Genomic DNA, 20390 nt, shown 5'->3' on the forward strand with positions numbered 1-20390 from the left:
GCAAATCTCTAATAGTAATTGATGATTTGCGGAGCTGGTGCTCAAAAGAATCTTAATAAACATAGAAGTAAACATGGGAAAAGCATTCACTCTCTCTAAAGAATTATTCCAACACCCCAGTCACTGGAAATGCAACGTATCGAAATCATTGCTAAACGTAATAAAATATACCGTCTTGGTCTTGGCCAACGCAGCACGCATTGTATTAAAAAATTACATTGGAATACTCATTACTTCCTATTTTATAACATAGGAAGTATTTGTCAACGCCGGTGAAAGCAAACGCAAAAGGAAGTAGCCGAAGCTGAATGAAGACGATGAGTGATGGCACCGCTTCGTGTTTTGATTTGCGCTGTACCGTCCGGTCAGTTGTGTGGGTTCGTACATGTTTAGATGTTGGTGTGCGTGTTTTCTTCCAACGCTGCAGTTCAACGTTGTCTCGTCACAAACCGTTTGGCGCTGTTATCTGTCTCTAAAAAATCTAAAGAGTTAAGGTTCAGCTGTGGCGGCGCACACGACGGCCTCCAATCATCAAATTGATTGGAAAAGTGCGAAGCTCATCAAAACAATACGAAAACCCTCACACCTCAATGCATGGGAATCAATGCATATCAACAACACACAGGAACCACTGATGAATGAAGATGATCCTCCCATCACATCATCTTTGTTCAACTTGACGAAGCTGAAAATACAGTAACAACTCTCTTCTCTGGACGTCTACACAACAGCGTAGCAATCCTATTGTAACCAGTCGGACATTGTCCCGTAGATGGGCAGCATCGCGCCCGAAACCGGTCGACAGAAAGGTAATTTTTAATCCGTTTTAAATGTTGTAAGAACGAAAAGTGTTGTGTCTTGTCTCGCGTCGCGTGTTATGTGTGTGAGTTAAGGGGGTCTGTTTAAATCCATTTTCAGCATAAATGAAATCCAAGGATAAATTAGTTAAACTTAAAGTGATAGATTGTTAATATGAGTATGGTTGATATTTCGAGTTCAAAGCACTGCACATCAACAACGATGTGTAATACAGTCTAAAACGAAGTGATTTGCTGTTGATTTAATTGTGCTTCGATATGATCTCTTCCAAAGGATTTGCACATCGAATTGCAATGTTTGGCAAGTAGTGCAAATTCAACAGCAAATCACATTAATTACATTAACATGAGGTTTTTTTTATCGTGTATAATAAATTGAAAAATCGAATAAACCATTTTTAAAAAAATAGGTGAGAGTCAAAATCGATTTGTTAGTCGGCTTTGCTCAATTCTCAACAGAGTCAACTTTCATACTATTCTGCTACGGTGAGTTAGCTTCAAAAATACACTTTCCAAGGAGACGCATGGTAGTTTACAAAATCACATTTCTCATCTACAGGCACTTACCACCATCGTCAGTGTCAGCTTCCCATCCCGGATGCCGTCCCGAATCTTGACCTGTATGCACTGTTCGTTCTTGAACTGCACATAGTCCGGCGCCACCTCCTCGATCTGATCCATAAACACTAGATCCGGCTTCGTACTACTGCTTTCCGTATGCAGTTCTAGCCTGTTTGCGACGAACGCGAAAAACAAAAAAAGAATCTATCAGTCAACGAAAGCCCATCGATAAATATAAGACTGCATACCTATTTGGATAAAGCTTCGCGTACCGCGTCTGCCAAACCGTCGCGAACGAACCGCTGTACTTCTTGAGATACCCGTGCAGTATGCAGTCCGAGTCCTTCTCGTCCGCATCGAACTTCTGCTTTTGCTTGGCTTTCCGCTTCTGCTCCAACCGATCCGCTTCCAGATTGACGGTTTCGAATACTGTTTCCGCTACCTCCTGCTGCCATCTGCCAATGGAGGGGGGTTTTCATGTGAAAGTGTTAAGATCGAAAAACGTATTACGTACCTTTCCGAAATGGTCAGCGGGAAGTACTTGTAAAGCTCTTGATCCTGTTCAGTCAGTTTGATACCTTTGGTGTCCTCTTCGTCGAACGAACCGATATCGAAGGCGTCCGCTGCGTTGACCTCCCCCCGGGGCGGTATCAGTGGTGGGGTGTACTTCTGGTAGTACACCTGGTTCCAGTCGATGCCGGCAAAGAACGGATGGGCTTTGACTTCGTCCGCTCTGAAAGTTAAAGTTCAGTTGAGTGTTTTACCATTTGATTCCGAGGACAACCTACCCTCCCCCTTTACAGCCTAATCGTTTGTCTATGTCCCGTTGTAGCAGTCCTTCCAGCAAGTCCCTCAGTTCTTTGCTAAACGATTCCGGCAGTTCGACATTCTGTGGAGGACAATCACCGAAATCAAATGTTATCTGGAAAATATAGCAAGGCATCCGCACACAAAGGCTCACCATCGTCAGTGTCATCCGGTCGATTTCGTGCTTGTCCTTGGTCTTGTGCTGCCGGAAGGGCGAGTGGCCCTTGAGCAATTTGTACAGCATACACCCGAAGCTGAACCAGTCGGCACTGGAATCGTACGGTGTGCCCTTGGAAAGCACTTCCGGTGCCATGTAGCCATGTGTTCCTACCGAGGCGTGGGGCTTCTTTTTGCTGAAATCGCACGCCAGCCCCAGATCCGAAATCCGCACGTGACCGTTCTCGTCCAGCAGAATGTTGGCCGGTTTCAGGTCCCGATATACGATGAACCGCTTGTGCATGTGGTCCAGCCCGAGAATGACCTACATTAGATTCGATGGGGGGGTGGTAATAAAAGAGAAAAGAGATAAGTGAAAATGGAGAAAATTAAAACGGAAATGAAGCAGATAAGGTTTCGTTCGATTTCTCGCTTGGACAAAGTGGAACAAATGGGAATTGTTGAAGGCTGGGGTAGGGCAGCAGCAGCAGTAGCATTTCGCATTCGATTACATTGTCGAACGACACTGTTGTCATGTAAGGAAGGAATTGTGCGAGTGTATGATTGCATCCCAACGGATTTTGAAAACTTTTCCCCTCATTCCACAAGGAGCAGGAAATTCGATTCCATTACTCAAACCGTCTCCCAATGAATAATGAAACCGATAGCCGCTGCTACTGGAATTATGTCTTCATCCATTTCCCACATTTCGCCAGCAAAGCTCGCGGCAACCCAATTTCCGATCGCGTTTCACGGGAAGATTAATTCATTCTACCCTTGACAGTTCTTTTCCGTGTGTTGGCACCATCTTATATGTAAACGGTGCACTAGAGGCAAGCAGGCCGTGCCATATTCTGCATTCATGGCGACGACGACGACGACGAAGACGTCGCAGGCTGCTTTTTTCTTCCATCATCGAATATTAATATCCTAAAAGTGGAAAGGAGGCGCCGCTGCAGCTCACGGCCAAATTGATGAAGAGAAAATGCATCCCTTTTTCTGGTTTTCTTTATCGGAGTTCAAATTGGAAGTGGAAGGCACCTATCCATTGCCTATGGAAATTTTTCTAATAGAGCTAAAACGATTTCAGAAGAAGGCACTGTCGTCCTTAAATTTGGTATTTCGTTAACTACTATAATGCAGCTTTAATAGTTAAAGAGGATGCATCTGACCTTAATAATCAACCTTAAGGTCCGTTTTGACTATCTGATTTGTTGGTTTGGTTTTGGCCGCTGCCGTTGGACCAAGTCCAACTTGGTGTGTTACTCTGTGCTCTAAAAATTGACCATGAGCCCGGAGATTTTTCTATAACTTCTGGGAACTTGGTAAAACTTCAAGGACTTCTAAGAAATTCAGGGAAACATCGTAGAAATTCAGGAAACTCTGAGGCGCTATGTAACCTGCACAAATTCCTGAGACACTTCACATTTCAGTTAAGCAAAGTTGCCTATTTTGTTTGATCCAGTAAGTTTGCAAACATTGACTAACTAATTATGTATCTGCAGTGGGAAACAGTCCTGACGCACCCACCTTTGAATCCATCACCAAAAACTTTTCCCGCTCCCATCAGCTGGAACGACAGAAACTTCTGTTTCTGTTCACGGAAGCCCATCACGAGTTCGTCTGACAGCGGAAATTACGACACGCGGTGGCTACTAATCGGATTAAACTTATTCCTACCCATGACGACGCCGAACAACGCAACGATACCCCTTCTCATATCCCAAGCTCTCTATCTCTCCGAAATCATGATGGATTGGATAAAAGACACCGCCGCAGCGAAAAGAACGAACGGCAGACAGTGCCGGGAAGAGGAAAACCTTCCAATGTAAGTTAGTGACGCGTAAAGTTCGGTTCGCTTTCCTCAGACACGGAGGACATGGAGAAGTCCGCTAGTCGAACAATCATTTCCGGTTGGGAGTAGTTTTGAATTGGGTTGGAAAGGGGGGGGGGGGGATTTCCTCCTTTCTACAATAAAAGTAACCGACCACCGAGCAAGGCAAGGTGGAACTTTGTGCGGGTTCGTCGTGAAAAATTGCTTGATGCACAGTGGGTTCGAGATTGGTTGAGAAGGTTGCTCATTTTATCCTTCGACAATGTATCCTTCTAAGCTAGAGTAAGCCGCGCGTATTTGGCCAAACTCCTACTAGACGCAAGGGGTGGTCACTCTACAGTTCAATACTGTTACGCATTTGACCACAAACGTTTGGCTACTGGGTACAATATCAAAGAGCTTTGGGAGTGAGCCACATCACAGCAACGCGAGCAAAAGTTCAATGAAAATTTACTCTTAAACAACAGCAATTTATGGTGGTCCTGAAAAGAACCGTTTTGTCGTGATGGTTGGAATAATGCTGAGCTATAAGGGTGTTCAACACGGATGAGACTCGCGAGCTGTATGTTGTTTGGAACGCCGGTGAAGCGCTTGGATTAGATGGCCCACAGCGGCTCACGACGAGCAACTGAATCCGATCAGTAGCGGTGTGGCTTCCTCGGTGAATCGAGGGCTCTTGAGGGCAGCCTTGATAACTAGCTACTTGTTGGCCTTTATTTTTTTCTAGTACACAGTAGAAAAATGTACAACGCTTCGCGCCGAAAGCACTGTTGCTGCTGCTGCTGCTGCTGCTAGTGATGACGACCGACCGGACACCACCACACACGGTGATTTAATACGCAACATTTGACGACATTGGATGGAGTTAGATTTTGAAATCTGTTTTAGGGAAAAAGCTTTTTACAGTGATAATTTCAATCACCAAGGCAACAGTTCGACATTTGTGTAATTTTAACTAATGATCTATTGAAGATTAAAAAAATTGTAATTTTAGCAGATTTGTAGAAAAAATTCCAATCGATTGGCTTGTTTAGAATTAAAATCCATCCGCTATTGACAGAGTTGTAAGTGGTCAAAACCTGACCACTTTTCGTGACGCAGTCGATTTTGGTTTTTTGAAATTGCACCTCCCATATAGTACCGAATGACTTAATCCTACGTCAAAAAACTCAGTTGGAAGGAAATGCTGTACAGGTTGGACTCGATTATCCGGGGGTTCGATTAGCCGAGGGTTCAATTATCTGGTTCTCGATTATGGGGAGAAAATGGCTCGATTATCTGAAGTCATAATTTTTTTTCCTGCAGTATTGGATTTGACTGAGTAAAAACAAGAAGCAAAGGGTAAATACAACAACTATTGATACATTCTAACCATGATGAGCCAATTCGTGCTTTTTGGAGATAAACAAAGTGATATAGAAAGGTAAGGTGACGAAAGCATCCTGTAGTGACCATACCACACCATCAGTTTGAGATCTTCAGTACTATTTTAGTACCTGATCAACCTGAAGTCTTGAAAAAATATCCAGACGACTTTATGAAGATCTTAAAACTCACGAAGGACTTAGGAATAATTTATAAGCTGCCGTGTTTCATGTGAGAGAAAATCTGAAAAATGCGATATGGATTATGGAATACTTGGATATCTTTAAAATGATAACTGATCGATCTGAAATCTTGAAAAAACCCTGAAGTTTTCAATGTGATATCTTATTACTGGTTGTTATTTTAAATAATGTATGATGCCATGTTGATCTTTGATCATATCTTGGAGATATGATTTGAATCTTCAGAATGATGCCTGATCAAACTGACGTTTAAAAAAAAATATTTTGAGTATATTTCGGAGATCTATGATCACTTGTAGGTCTTTGCAATAATATCTGAGAAACCCTGGACCTTGAGAGGATATCTGGGAGATATGATTTGAATTGTTGTGCAGTTGAAGATCATCAGAATAATACCTAATCAAACTAAAGTCTTATTATTTAATATCTGAGGACTTTTGGAGATGTACGATCACCTGGAGGTCTTTAAAATAATTTCTGAGCAACCTGCTATTGGAGAGATTATCTAGGAGAGGTGATTTGAAATGTTGGGCCAATTAAGATCTTCAAAATTATACGTGATCAAGCTGAAGCTTAGAGTAAATATTCTGAGAACTTTTTGAAAATCTCCAATCACGTGGCAGTCTTTGAAATAATTTCTGACCAATCTGGTATTTGAGTGGTATAGAAGATCACAATCGACAATGTTCAGGCAATCTTCCAATGCGGGTGGTTTGATAAGAGCTTCCTTTACCGTAAACGTGACACCTGCCGAGTGGACCAATTTCAACTAGCAATACTCAGAGGGAGAGATGGGCGGAGAGAATGTTTTGAGCCAAATGAACTGTCAAAATCTAAGCCGATCGAACATTTCCATTAGAATTTTTCCGAGGATTTCTTATTCTTACTACATTAAATTTGAGAGTATTGCAATCGAGCAGAAATGCAATAACCTTTATGATTCGTGTGCTTCTCAAATTCAACTAGTATTTGGAATCAAAAACAATGTTCTAGCTCTATTGATTAATTGATCTTAGTTTATTAATTAATGGCACCAAGAAATTTGCCAAATCGGAAAGGTTGACGTGAGTAGATTTTACGGCACGGTACTGACGATGATCGAATTAAATAATCCACTGGATTCGATTGGCTCAGGGACCAGGTTGAGGGATTTGTCAACGAGGGCGGAATTATCCTACTCAACTATTTCATTGCCCTCGGCTGGTTGATTCCAAAAAGCTCGGTCGGTCACAATCGGCATAACAAATCCTTTCCAGTTCCATGTCGCAGCTTCGATCGGTGTACTTCCGATATTATACGCTCGCTTTTGGTTTGCAACATTTCAGCAAGCTATACAAAACATTTGAACTGTCAAAATACCGGGTTGCCAAACATACAATTATTCACAAACGGACTGCCTGGCACTCTCGGCACAGTGCGGCACACTTGAGGCACACTGAGAAAAATGTTGACGCAAAATAAGTGTGTAGTGTGCATACAAATTCTCGCAATGACCGAATACCACATGACCTTGTCAATTAACCAGAAACACTTCGAATTAAGGTAAGGTTTTCTGCAGGACGCTAGGAAAAGCAAAAAAATCTTGAATTCATATGATTGATTGCGAATCTTCCACAATTGGAAAAATTTTAGCAGGAAATTTCTCCAATAAATTCTCGCTTTTTAATACCTATTGAATAAGCCAGAAATTCCGTGCGTTTTTTGCACGAAAATGCGTAATTTCCGTTTCCGTGATGGGAAAAGTGATTTCCCTAACACAGTCACCGAGCACGTAATCCTACGTCAAATCTACGGTCGTGTCTTGGATAAAACCTCTTACTTTTTCTAAAACCGATGATCGTCATCTTGGATTCCAAATTGGCAACGATTTAGATTTTCAACCTTTACACGTTGTCTCCACTTCTAAAATTTCCATATTGTAGGATATTTGACAGCTTTTTCAAAAACCAATGATTCTAAACTGGCAGGGTACGTCAAATTTGGATATCTACATATCGTCCTCGTTCCGGAAATACCCATATTGTGGGTATTTGACAGTTTTTGACGTAGGACTACGTCTGTGATTTCTATATGGGGGTTCACTTTGTGAAAACCGAAAATGGAACATGTAACAAAATTACGAAAGACTTTGAACGTTAATATCTCAGCTGCCCCTGGACCAATTCCAATAATTTTAATGCCAATCGATCGGCAATATTTTTACGCTTCTTCGCAATGCTTTTGACTGTTGATTTTCAACAAGAAACTTTTAAAAAGTGGTAAATGTTAGGCATTGTCCAAAAGCGTCAAAAAAACAAACAAATCCACCAATTACGTATATGCATATGCTGCTTCCCCAAAACAGTCATCAGAGAATCGTTTCTAGACGAAACATGTCGATGTAGGATTGCTGCTTCCCCAACACTGTCATCGGAGTGTCGTTAGTAGACGAAACACGTCGAAGTGGCATTTGCCTCCGATCTTCGGGCGTGTGCGAATAGAGAGGATGCAATTGCGTAACATTTTGCACACTCATCGCCATATTCAGAACCACGAGCTCCCAACGGCCACACAAAATGCTTTCCAGAGTTGTAATCCTGAAACCAAACTTGGAAGCAGGGGTGCAAGTGATTTTGATCGATTCTCTTCATCGATTTCTGTTTCGTTAATAACTCCACGACAAACACATTCATTGATACGTTTGTTGTTCTGGATGATAGAAGAGCATAGCAGAAATAGTGCGGAATAGGTTAGTGAAGCCATGGTCATCAAAAGAGAATAGACTTTCACCCCTCTGCTTCTAAGCCCCTTAAATTTAGTCGTCGTTCTTGGGTTACACTTGCTGGTTACAATTCTGCTGTTCGACATTTCTGAAGGCCCACCAAAAACATGAAATTACACTATTTTCTAGGGATGCCTAAAAGTCCAATTATTCGATTAACGATTAATCATAAAGATATGAAAAGCTATTCGATTAAATATTTATCGAATTTTCAATTATTCGAGCGCGTAACCGACATCCCTTCTTATTTCTACTCGTTTGATTTAGGGAAGAACCATGACGTAAAACAGGATCATAAATTCGCTGAAAAAAATGTTAAGTGTCTTTCTGCTAAGGGCTAAGATTTACCAACTTGTTGAGAGAAGGATTTTAACGAGAAAAACTAAAAAGGGGAGGAGCTTTAGTTGGGTGGACACTCATATTCTAAGGCCTTCCAACCTGTCGCAGTTCAACCCATGTCCAGCAGTAGACGGGCAGAGACTCTTGCGAGTGCCCAATCATTGAACCGAAGAATATGGGATTGTGCGGTCCGATTTACTGATCCAACTGCCTACACGTCATCATCATCTTCCAAAGGCTTTAAGCCTGTACTACCATCGGTCCTTTTCAGGGTCACCAAGATTTTCCAAAACAGTTAAATTTCTAAACATGTCCCAACTACAATTCATATCAAAAGGTTCTTTTCAGGGCAATCATAGAGTATAAACAGAGAAAATCCCTCTCAAATTTCTATTCCTACACAAAACACAAGCTCCTGCAAATAACATTTATTATATAAGAACACGTAGTCCTACGTCACCATTGCGCACAACCCCATAGGGCTGTCCCTTGTAGCTTTTCTATAGAAAACCGATAACCGATATCGACATCTACACGTCGTCCTTGTTCCAAAATTACCCATATTGATGGGAATTTGACCGCCATCTTGCTTTCCAAAATGATGTCCAACATCGATTTTCGACCTCTACACGTCATCCTCGTTTCAGAAATATCTATATTGTAGCGTATTGGAGAGTTTTTTCAAAAACCGACGGATTTCAAAATGCCGGTGAACATCGAATTTTGACATCTACACCTCGGTCTCTCTCCGAAAATACCCGTATTGTAGAGCATTTAACAGTATTTCAAAAACCGATCGCCGCCATCTTGGATTCCAAAATGGCGTCAAACATAAATTTTACACCACTACTCATCGTTCCCGATCGGAAAATACCCATATTGTAGGGTATTTAACAGTGTTTCAAAAACCGATGGCCGCCATCTTTGATTTCGAAATGGCGTCTTGCATCGACATCCGCTCTCCATACGGGCCCATGTTCCGGAAATACTCACATTGCACAGCGACATCCTATATGGTCAGGCTTTCAAGACATAGCATATTCAGGAAGTTCACATGTGCACTAGCGCTACGTACTGAGAGAGTTCTGAACTAAATCTCGATGACTTTTTCGAAGGGACGTATCAGCTTTAGTAAACAATGCATTAGATTGTCAATTTGGTGTAGCTGGTAGCTCGTCCACGCATACTAACATTACCATCATTACCTGATAGTGGTGTTTAGTTTGCGTAGGTGAGCTACCAGCTAGGCCAAACCGACGATCAAATGCATTGTTTACAGAAGCTGATACGTCCTTTCGAAAATAAAAACTGCAAGGGAGAGCCCTATGGGATTGTACGCAATGGTGACGTAGGACAACGTGGTCTTATATAATAGATCTTATTTGTTAACTTCAGCAGGGGCTTGTGATTTGTGTAGGAATAGCAATTTGAGCGGGGTTCTCTCTGTTTATACACTTGCGCATGACGCGCTTGACATAGGTGGTCTACAGCGACTCACGATGAGCAACTGATTCCGATCAATAGCTGTGCGGCTTCTTCCTCCTTTTATGGATGGTCATGTGGGCTGCAGGTCGCAGCTTGCAGGCAGCCTTTCGTTGTGGACTGGAGAACACCACCACTCACCACGCGGTGATTGAATAAACACCATTTGGTGAGACCGGAAGGAATTCATCTTTGAAATCTGTGCTAGGGAAATCGCTTTTCGCAGGCAATCGGTGATTATTTTAATTATCATAGCAACAGTTGCACATTCGTGCAATTTTCAATAGTGACATTTTGAAAAATGATAAAGCCTTAATTTTTTTGGATGCGTAGGAATATTTCTGATCGATTGGTTATAAAATTATTTAAATTGGTCAAGGGGCTGCTGAGCTATTATCGTTCAAAATCTTTCATAATTTCGTTACAGAATCCATTTTCAGTTTTCACAAAGTGTACCCCCATATAGAAATCACAGACGTAGTCCTACGTCAAAAAAGTAATCGAGACGTAGTTGTAGGAATTTGAAGCATTTCGAACCACTGTGGAATATCGAAATGGAAGAAGCTGATGTGTGATTACAACCGAAAAGCGGAAAAACGAAGAAACGAAGAAACGGAGTGCCTTAGGTTCGTCTTAGGGTAGGAGTACGGCAGAACAAATGAACGATGATACCCGGGGCCCGGAAATGGGACCGAACCAATCGTCGTTCCGTGCAGCCAAGATCCATCGAACGGATGTGCTCCGCTATACTGACGGCGGCGGCACAGCACAAGACAAGTTTAAGAAAAAAGGCAGAAGCTCCACAACCAGTCAGGATGCAATAAGTTTCTTTTTTTTTTCATGGCGGTGGGTGGTAGATGTTCGATTTTTTTTTTCTGGCAAGGAAACATAAAACGACGGGCAAGAATCGTAAAATTCACCGTTTTCATGCAATTTGCGCCAGAGGCGTAGAAGTAAGAAGGTGGGGTGGGGGGGATGATGGACGGTTAGGGGGTGAGGAGAAAGCGGTTTCTTTTCACAAAGTTGGAAACCAAGAAGACTAACTGCCGGAACGTTCCTGCGGAAGCATCCTTGGCCTGCTGGGGGTGGGGGTGGTTATTGGAGTTTTTAAGTTCGATTTTCTGTACGTCGTCGCACTCAGTCAGTCCGTCAGTCCGTCAGTCAGTCAGTCAGTGGTGGGTGGTGCCAACAAAAGTGGAGGAAGACTCAGATGAGATGTCCTGGAACAACCAAAAGGAGCTTCTTTGTTATAGTAGCTAGCATGACAGAAGCAGCTCGGTTGATTTATGACTCTCGATATAGAGGATAATTGAAGGGGGGGGGGGGATCTGGCTGGGAGGTACGTTGAAGTTAATTGTGCGCGCTCCTCCGATGACGATGATGATGGTGGTGGGACGTGTGTATAATAAACGGTTGCCAGACTGCAGTGGTTGAAGGTCAGACGGATGAAAGAATTTATCCTGCTTGAGTTGTTTAGAACCGTATAAATCGTGTCCGACTGATGGGTGCTTTATTTTTATGATTGCAGGGTGAAGATTTAAGATGATTGTAGTGCTAGATTTTATTATGCGTTAGGCTTTTCGTCGTTTTATAGAGCAATTTGTGGAACAGCTCTCCGTACTAAAATGGAGCTGAATTGTGGTGTTTTGCCTATACACATGGCTAGATACCGACGAGTAACAACGGGTTTTGGTTTACAGCTGAATAAACCGAAGAGAATTGAGTCAATTACCGTTGGCACTCAACTCTTGGAAAACATGTCTAGAGCTCTTTTTGAGTGAAATATTATCCGAATTGTTTTAACGTTGATGGCCGCAGATTAGCTCGTCAGTTGAGGCACGCAGGGTGGCCTGTGGATTTTCATTTATAAATTCCCGGTAGAATAGATGTTTCCAGCAGAACATTTATGACAAAAGGTCCAAAGACAAAATGTCGTAAGAACAAAAGCCGAAAGGACAAAAGGTCGAAATTTCAAAACGAATTTTTTGAACAATGAGTGTAATTTAAAGAAGAGTAAGCTTTTTTGAAACTGACATGGTTCGCTTTATGTATTCAAAAACAAACAATTATTCGTTACAATTGCATTAAAATTTGTTTTGTGATATCTTGAACTAAATGCAAATTAGATCTAGTAAACATTGTTGGTGATCTCAGAGCAAGAAATTGTTTTTATACTGCGCTGTCTGTACTATCAGAAATTTTCAAAATTTTAAGACAACTTACAAAATTCTGAACATTTGTTTAGAATTTAACGATTTTTTTTTTCGAAATTATCGTCGATTAATCACGATCCACGTAAAGTGAATACACCATCAGATAGAGCAAAATTCCACTTCCAGATGCTCCTCTTGGTTTGCCTGAGTAAAAATTCATCCGCGAGGAATCGTTGTTTAAAGTAATTATTTACATGTTCGTCCAGATTTGTGAATTTTAAAAATCTTCGATACCCTAGAATAAAAAAACAGAAGGGAAATGAACTAGCACAGACAAACAGATATAAAACATTGAATATTTTTCAATACATAACATCGTCGCTAAAACACTACCGCCATCTGTTGAGTATACTGTGAAGGGCAGTACGCTGAACAGATGGCGGTAGTGTGTAAACGTCAAACGCAAGGAAATTGACTATGCGCACCACACGTGGCGGTACTATCAACTAAAAAACCTACCAGGGACAGCCCTATGGGGTTGTAGGCAATGGTGACGTAGGACTACGTGGTCTTATAATAGATGTTATTTGTTAACTGCAGCAGGAGCTTGTGTTTTGTGCAGGAATAGGGATTTGAGCGGGGTTCACTCTGTTTCTACTCTTTAGTATGACTATGATTGCGCTGAAAAGAACCTTTTTATATGAATTTTAGTTGGGACATATTCAGAAATTTAACTCCTTTGGAAAATCTTGGTAGCCCTGAAAAGAGCCGATGGTAGTACAGACTTAAAGCCTTTGGAAGATGATGATGACGTGTAGGCAGTTGGATCAGTAAATCGGACCGCACAATCCCATATTCTTCGGTTCAATGATTGGGCACTCGCAAGAGTCTCGGCCCGTCTGCTGCTGGACATGGGTTGAACTGCGACAGGTTGGAAGGCCGTAGAATATGAGTGTCCACCCAACTAAAGCTCCTCCCCTTTTAAGTTTTTCTCGTTAAAATCCTTCTCTCAACAAGTTGGTAAATCTTAGCCCTTAGCAGAAAGACACTTAACACTATTTTCGGCGAATTTATGATCCTGTTTCACGTCATGGTTCTTCCCTTAATCAAACGAGTGGAAATAAGGAGGGATGTCGGTTACGCGCTCGAATAATTGAAAATTCGATAAATATTGAATCGAATAGCTTTACAAATCTTTATGATTAATCGTTAATCGAATAATTGGACTTTTAGGCATCCCTAGAAAATAGTGTAATTTCATGTTTTTTTTTTGTGGTCCTTCGAAAATGCCGAACAGCAGAATTGCAACCAGCAAGTGTAACCCAAGAACCAAAAGCGATGCTAGTTTTCATTGCTATGACGACGACTAAATTAAGGGGTTTAGAAGCAGAGGGGTGAAAGTCTATTCTCTTTTGATGACCATGGCTTCACTAACCTATTTCGCACTATTTCTGCTATGCTCTTCTATCATCCAGAACAAAAAACGTATCAATGAATGTGTTTGTCGTGGAGTTATTAACGAAACAGAAATCGATGAAGAGAATCGATCAAAATCACTTGCACCCCTGCTTCCAAGTTTGGTTTCAGGATTACAACTCTGGAAAGCATTTTGTGTGGCCGTTGGGAGCTCGTGGTTCTGAATATGGCGATGAGTGTGCAAAATGTTACGCAATTGCATCCTCTCTATTCGCACACGCCCGAAGATCGGAGGCAAATGCCACGTCGACGTGTTTCATCTACTAACGGCACTCCGATGACTGTGTTGGGGAAGCAGCAATGCTACATCGACATATTTCGTCTAGAAACGATTATCTGATGACTGTGTAGTAGTCAATAGTTTCGTGTTTATAATCAACAGTCAGAAGCATTGCTATCGATGCGTAGAAATATTTATGATCGAAAGGTGATAAAATTATTAATATTGGTCCAGGGGCAGTTGAGTTATTAACGTTCAAAATCTTTCATAATTTCGTTACATGTTCCATTTTCGGTTTTCACAAAGTGTACCCCCATATAGAAATCACAGACGTAGTACTACGTCAAAAATATTTAAATTGACCGTGTTCGATGAACAACTTAAGAGTGTTGTGTTTGTTTATCTAAGGAACTAGCCCACGTCTGAAATAATCTCGTTAAGAATGACGAAACCACAGAATCGAATTTATCTTTCAAGAATCTGGTGCTAAGAAAAATACTTAAAATGTGAAATTATTAAAAATTTACAAGATCCCGGATTAGACAAAAAATACGGTCGCTGGATAATTTTCAGAGTTCTAACAAGTCAATCAATTCTTCGTAGAATTCTACCTAGAATAGGCATTTTGAGGTGGCATCAAAAAGAAATGAAGTATTAAGGAGGATCCGAAATTTAAAGAAGTTCTGTCCAGAATTGCAAGTTAATTCTGAGATAAAGTCCTAAGAAATTTTTGCATACATTCCAACGGATTTCTGGGTAGAGGAAAAAAGGTTCTGAATAGCACTCCAGTTTATTCTTGGAAGAATTCCAAAGCAGTTGTGAAGAGAACTTCAAGGATAATTGCTAGCTGATTCTGAGAAGAATTGAATGGGGATCGTGATGAGAATAGCTTCCGAGAGTAATGCTGAGATTTCTAAGAGAATTACAAATAGAATTTAAACAGTTTTCAGAAAATAACTTCAATGGAATACATAAGAGAACTTCGAAGAAATTTCGAGAAAAATACCAAAGGAATCGTATTCTGTGGTAAACTAAAAAAAAAAATGAGAAAAGTACAAAAGACTTTCTGAAGAATGTTTCAAGAAAGCTCAGAAGATAATTCCAAGGATTTATGAGGAAAATTCTTAGGGATTTCTGAGAAGGCTTCATGACTAATTCAGAGGAGATATTTGACAAGAGTTCAAATTTTTTGAAAGTGATCGAGTTCAAAGGTTTCTAAAAAAAAATTCCAAGTAATATTCTTAGGAGAATTTTCAAGGGAATTCTAAGGAGAACTCCAAGGCAATTACGAGACGAGTTTTTGGTAAGGCTAAGAAAAATTGCATGTAAATTCGTTTCTCAATCTATGGGTCACGAACCACCTCGTGGGTCACGAACTGCTCTTAAGGTGATTCCTCGTAGCGTCCACAAATGACCGCCACGACACAAATGGCCGCACTTCCACTTCGAGTTTTCAATTACACAAATCTCGGAAATCGGTGCCCTATTACACCTGAAATTGCTACTTCATGTATGCTGCAGTGCAGCAAACGTGGAGTAAAAATTCGAATGTTGCACGAGTCGTAGAAGCTGATATTTGTGCACTTGAAGTTTCGAAGTGGTTCCGAGAATAAAGATGTCACAGCGATTCACCTTAAGGTTCAACAAACCATCATTGTTTTTTCTATCATCATCAAAAAATCAACGAAAATGCCATCATTGCATTCTACTTGCCTACCGAAACACAGTGATGACATTTTCATTGGCAGAATTTTGAATTTGAACGAAAAAACCGTTTTTGATGATTGAAAATTCAATGGTGGTTTTTTGAATCTTAAGTGGGTCGCAGAAATTCAGACAACTTGGTCGTAAGCAGGGCTGGAAAGCACCTCAGAGCGTTAGCAAAGCAACTTTGTGCATGCATTTCACAACAGTCGACAAAGAGTGTGTGGCTCTCCCATTTACTTCGCACACTCTTTTCCAACTAATCTGTGAGCAAGCAATCCACACAATGAGCGGTACACTCCATGCGTCGCAGGGAGCGAATATAATACAACAAGTGCTAATGTCTTCTTTGAATTCTTTGCAGACTTTGCTTACCACGATTGAATGCATATGAGAGATGAAGAAGAGCATGACAAAGAAGCATTTTGTCTTTTTGCTGGGTTTCCCATTTACAACCCTACACTGAGTGGCGCTCTTTGCGTCGGAGCCATCAGAGCGATGGCTACACATTGAGCTTTCGTTATTTCTGGGTCTGTGTGTCTGTCTTCTCTTTTCCGCTGCTTTACACTTGCGCAGGGTGAAAGACAAGCAAACTTTTGATGTAGGACTACGTCTGTGATTTCTATTTCGGGGTACACTTTGTGAAAACCGAAAATGGGACATGTAACACAATTATGAAAGATTTTGAACGTTTATAACTCAGTTGCCCCTGGACCAATTTCAATAAATTTATCACCAATCGATCAAAAATATTCCTACGCATCCTTGAAATTTAAGACTTAATCATTTTTCAAAATATTAATATTGAAAATTGCACGAATGTGCAACTGTTGCTATGATAATTGAAATTATCACCGATTGCGTGCGAAAAGCGATTTCCCTAACACAGATTTCAAAGTTGAATTCCTTGCGATCTCATCCAACGGTGTTTATTCAATCACCGCGTGGTGAGTGGTGGTGTGTAGGGGCCTCCCTTAGCTCAGTCGGTACAGGCGCAGCTACAAAGCAAAACCATGCTGGAGGTGGCTGGGTTCGATTCCCGGTCCAGTCTAGGAATTTTCCGGGTTGGAAAATGGTGTTGTATAAACAGAGTGAACCCCGCTCAAATTCATATTCCTACACAAAACACAAGCACCTGCTGCAGTTAACAAATAAGATTTATTATATAAGACCACGTAGTCCTACGTCACCATTGCGTACAATCCCATAGGGCTGTCCCTTGTAGTTTTTGTTTGCTTGATTCTCATTTTGCTTATTTCAGAAAATCAGTACATTGCGCGCATTGAGTGATCAGATGACAGCCCTGGTCATAAGTATAGTAATTTGCTTAAACTGATTTTAATCTCTTAACGGAATCTTGCACACTTAAATATTTCAGCGTTTCACAATAATTGACGTCATATTTGCGATTGGGTTCATTTGTTTGACGTTATGTCATTAAATTTCAGGACTATTATGGTGTTGTCCGGAAATGTTGACATATAGAAGCCACTTTAGAATGTTTAATTTTGACTTTATTGGCCTTTTTAGATTTAGCGCCTTAAGGATAATTATGACGTTTTAAGGTTTTTATTAGAGCTGTCGTTTACAGGATGATTATAAAAGATTGTAGTTCTGAGCCAATTTGGAATTTTCGATATTATTTTCAGAGTTTTTAGGATGTTTTAATGGTTTTATAAGCCATTCTGGTATTTTGAGTTCATTTTTCATTCCATTTTTAGTTTTAATACTTCTTAATTGTTTTATGACTACTCAAGCTTCATGATGACTTTTAAGTGTTTTCAGACCATTTTTGCACATTTTTTTCCGCTTTTTGACTAATTTTGAGTTTCAGCGTAGTTTTGTTGGTTGTATGTATATTATCTTGTCTGGCATTTTTAACCAATTTCGTCGTTTTTTTTTTTAGCTATTTGGACGATTCAATGCCTTTTTGTTTTTGAGTTTCAGGCAAAAATGAGGGGTAAATTAGCCAGTATTTGTCCCTTATGGTTTTCTAATTAATTCTAAATCTAATTAATTTTCAAATTTATCTGGATGCCAGGATAAACATAGATTGTGTCAATTTACAATTGCAAATAAAACCAGAAAAAAAATATTTGATTTAGGTCCTAGGGCCAAAAACTGCCACACTAACCTTAGTTTTTGGGCATTTTAAGCATATTTAAGACACTTTTTAGGATTTACGGTCATTCTGGCCTGACAACATCTGTGGGTCGCGAGCTTATTGTGGGTCGCAATAAGGATAAGTTTGAGAACCGCTGCAATAGACGATGTATTCGCATTTTTATGAGCTCCTGAATTTGGTCACCTTTTATTAAGTATGAATTCCAAAATATGTACATAGGCCCGATATAATAGGTTACTTCTACTGTACTTTAAATCAATATCAACAAAAGTGTACAAGAAGTTCACTAAACAGTTTAACGTAGTCTACGTCAACCGTCAACAAAGCAAGACCATGCTGGATATTGTTTGGAACGAGGGTGAGGCGCTTGGCATAGATGGCCCACAGCGGCTCACGACGAGCTACTGAATCCAATCAGTAGCGGTGCGGCGTCTTCCCCCTTCTTCGGTGAATGAACGCTCAAGTGGGCTGCAGCTCGTTGCTTGCGGGCAGCCTTTCGTTGTGTACTGGAGAACAATGTTCAACGCCATGCGCCAAAAATACTGCTGTTGCTGGTGATGACACACGGTGATTGAATAAGCACCGTTCGGCAAGACCGTATGGAATTCGATTTTGAAATCTGTGTTAGGGAACGTACTTTTTGCAGGCAATCGGTGATAATTTTGATCACAATTGCAACAGTTGGACATTGGTGTAATTTTCAATAGTGATCTATTGAAAATTTATAAAGACTGAATTTTAACAGGTTTGTAGAAAAATTTCCAATCGGTTGGCTTGTTTAGAATTAAAATCCATCCGCTATTGACAGAGTTATAAGTGGTCAAAACCTGACCACTTTTCGTAACGCGGTCGATTTTGGTTTTTTGAAATTGTACCCCCAATATGTTGCCGAAAGGCGTAATCCTACGTCAAAATAAAACTAGCTAGCTAGCTATCGGAATTGTTTATGAAAGATCTCAGGAATTCATAAAATCGATGAACTTCATTTCACAAAATCCCTGACGAGATGTTGAAACATTTGACATCTTTACAATAGCGGACTAACAAACAATCCTAAACTTTTACAACCTAGAATGTTTTCAATATATTTTAATTCGAGAGGTGTCCGACAAAGGAAAACATTAATTATGTGTACCTAAATGCAGAATTTGTTATAAGATCGCTCGCTTGATCCTGTCTTGGCTCTGGAGATTTGTTAAGATTCTGGGACTTCAATTATTTTCAAGATTTGGAGCTTTGTGGAAATTTGAGAGATTTTGAAATTAGTTTTAACCAATTCCAGATTATTTATCTATTAAATTTTTAAATTCTGTAGTCAGACTCGACACCTCCAACAACAACACATTAGGCAAATTATTTTCAAAAAAAAAAAAAAAAAACTGCAAGATGCGGGAAATTTAAAGTTTATACGGATTTTTCAAGTTTTCTCAATTTAGAAGATTTTGATTGATTTTTTGCCTAATGCTGAAAGTCTAAAACAGTTGATAAATTTAATGTTTGCAATCTTAAAACATTTCGTTGTGTAGGACGACCCCGGAATAGTGGTTAAAGTCAAAGTCACGAGTTCAAATCTCATCCCCGGTCAAGTCAAGAATGACCAAGAGTGTTAAACTGACACTGTTAAAAAAAACACATTTCGTTCTAAATTGACTGCTGAGCGTTGTTGTTCAGCATTTGGAATAATTCTCTTGGAAACCTCTCATGTTCCAGAATCTTGGAAATATCCTTAATCTTGAGTTTAAATTAAAACTTATTGAAACAAATCAAACTATATGGATTTTAATCAAGGGTAGGTCACTCCGCACACCAGTCATGGGTCATCTTTTTTGTCAGTGTGCCGATTGTGCCAGTCATAGAGCAAGCTGCGATTGTTTGTAAAATACCCATCCCGGCAACCCGGTATTTCTGACACCTTGAATGTTTTGGTTTGAAATCGCAAGGATAAATCGGCTTGAGGATAACGCGGGAAGTTACAGGTGTGCGAAATTTTGGTGTTTTGTGTTCATAGGATAGTAAAAGTCCTGTGTTTTAGAGTTTTATAATGCCCTCAAAGGCAGACCAGCAGCCTAGCCTTTCGTGATGTGAAAAGCAATGGTCTATCAGGCCGGAAAGAGTTGGAACCGGTGGGGAACATCGTTGGAGACTGACTATAGAGGATGATGAATAGACTTCTGTAGTTTGTTTTGTGTGAGTTGCAGCATTATTTGAATTAAGGGTGCTAATGGGGTCTGAATAATTGCATCTTTCTCTTCAGCCCACTGTAGAACCTACATTTCGTATTAAGATCTATAAGTGAACTGCTGGCCTGAGTTCCTCAGTCAGTCAAACAGCACGTAATGTTGTGAACAACTTCAATGACAGTTGTCCAGCAGTGCTCCCATTTTAT

General features: G+C 40.4%; 1 protein-coding gene across 6 annotated transcripts in view; it reads right to left on the reverse strand.

The window, feature by feature from the left end:
• LOC135705403 (G protein-coupled receptor kinase 1) overlaps positions 1 to 20390 on the reverse strand; it is a 400362-nt gene that overhangs the window by 25367 nt on the left and 354605 nt on the right. For 5 of the 6 annotated variants that reach the window (XM_065227160.1, XM_065227152.1, XM_065227147.1 and 2 more), the window contains 4 exons: positions 2168 to 2667; positions 1894 to 2112; positions 1628 to 1834; positions 1386 to 1548 (listed from right to left, as the gene is read on the reverse strand). In XM_065227160.1, the coding sequence (XP_065083232.1) occupies positions 1386 to 1548; positions 1628 to 1834; positions 1894 to 2112; positions 2168 to 2667 (1089 nt within the window). The remainder of the gene's footprint in view (positions 1 to 1385; positions 1549 to 1627; positions 1835 to 1893; positions 2113 to 2167; positions 2668 to 20390) is intronic. The other variant, XM_065227168.1, reaches the window with a different exon arrangement.

The sequence above is a fragment of the Ochlerotatus camptorhynchus genome, unplaced genomic scaffold, assembly GCF_037179485.1.
Source record: "Ochlerotatus camptorhynchus isolate MF236.1 unplaced genomic scaffold, CSIRO-AGI_Acam_v1.1 ptg000022l, whole genome shotgun sequence".
NCBI lineage: Eukaryota > Metazoa > Arthropoda > Insecta > Diptera > Culicidae > Ochlerotatus > Ochlerotatus camptorhynchus.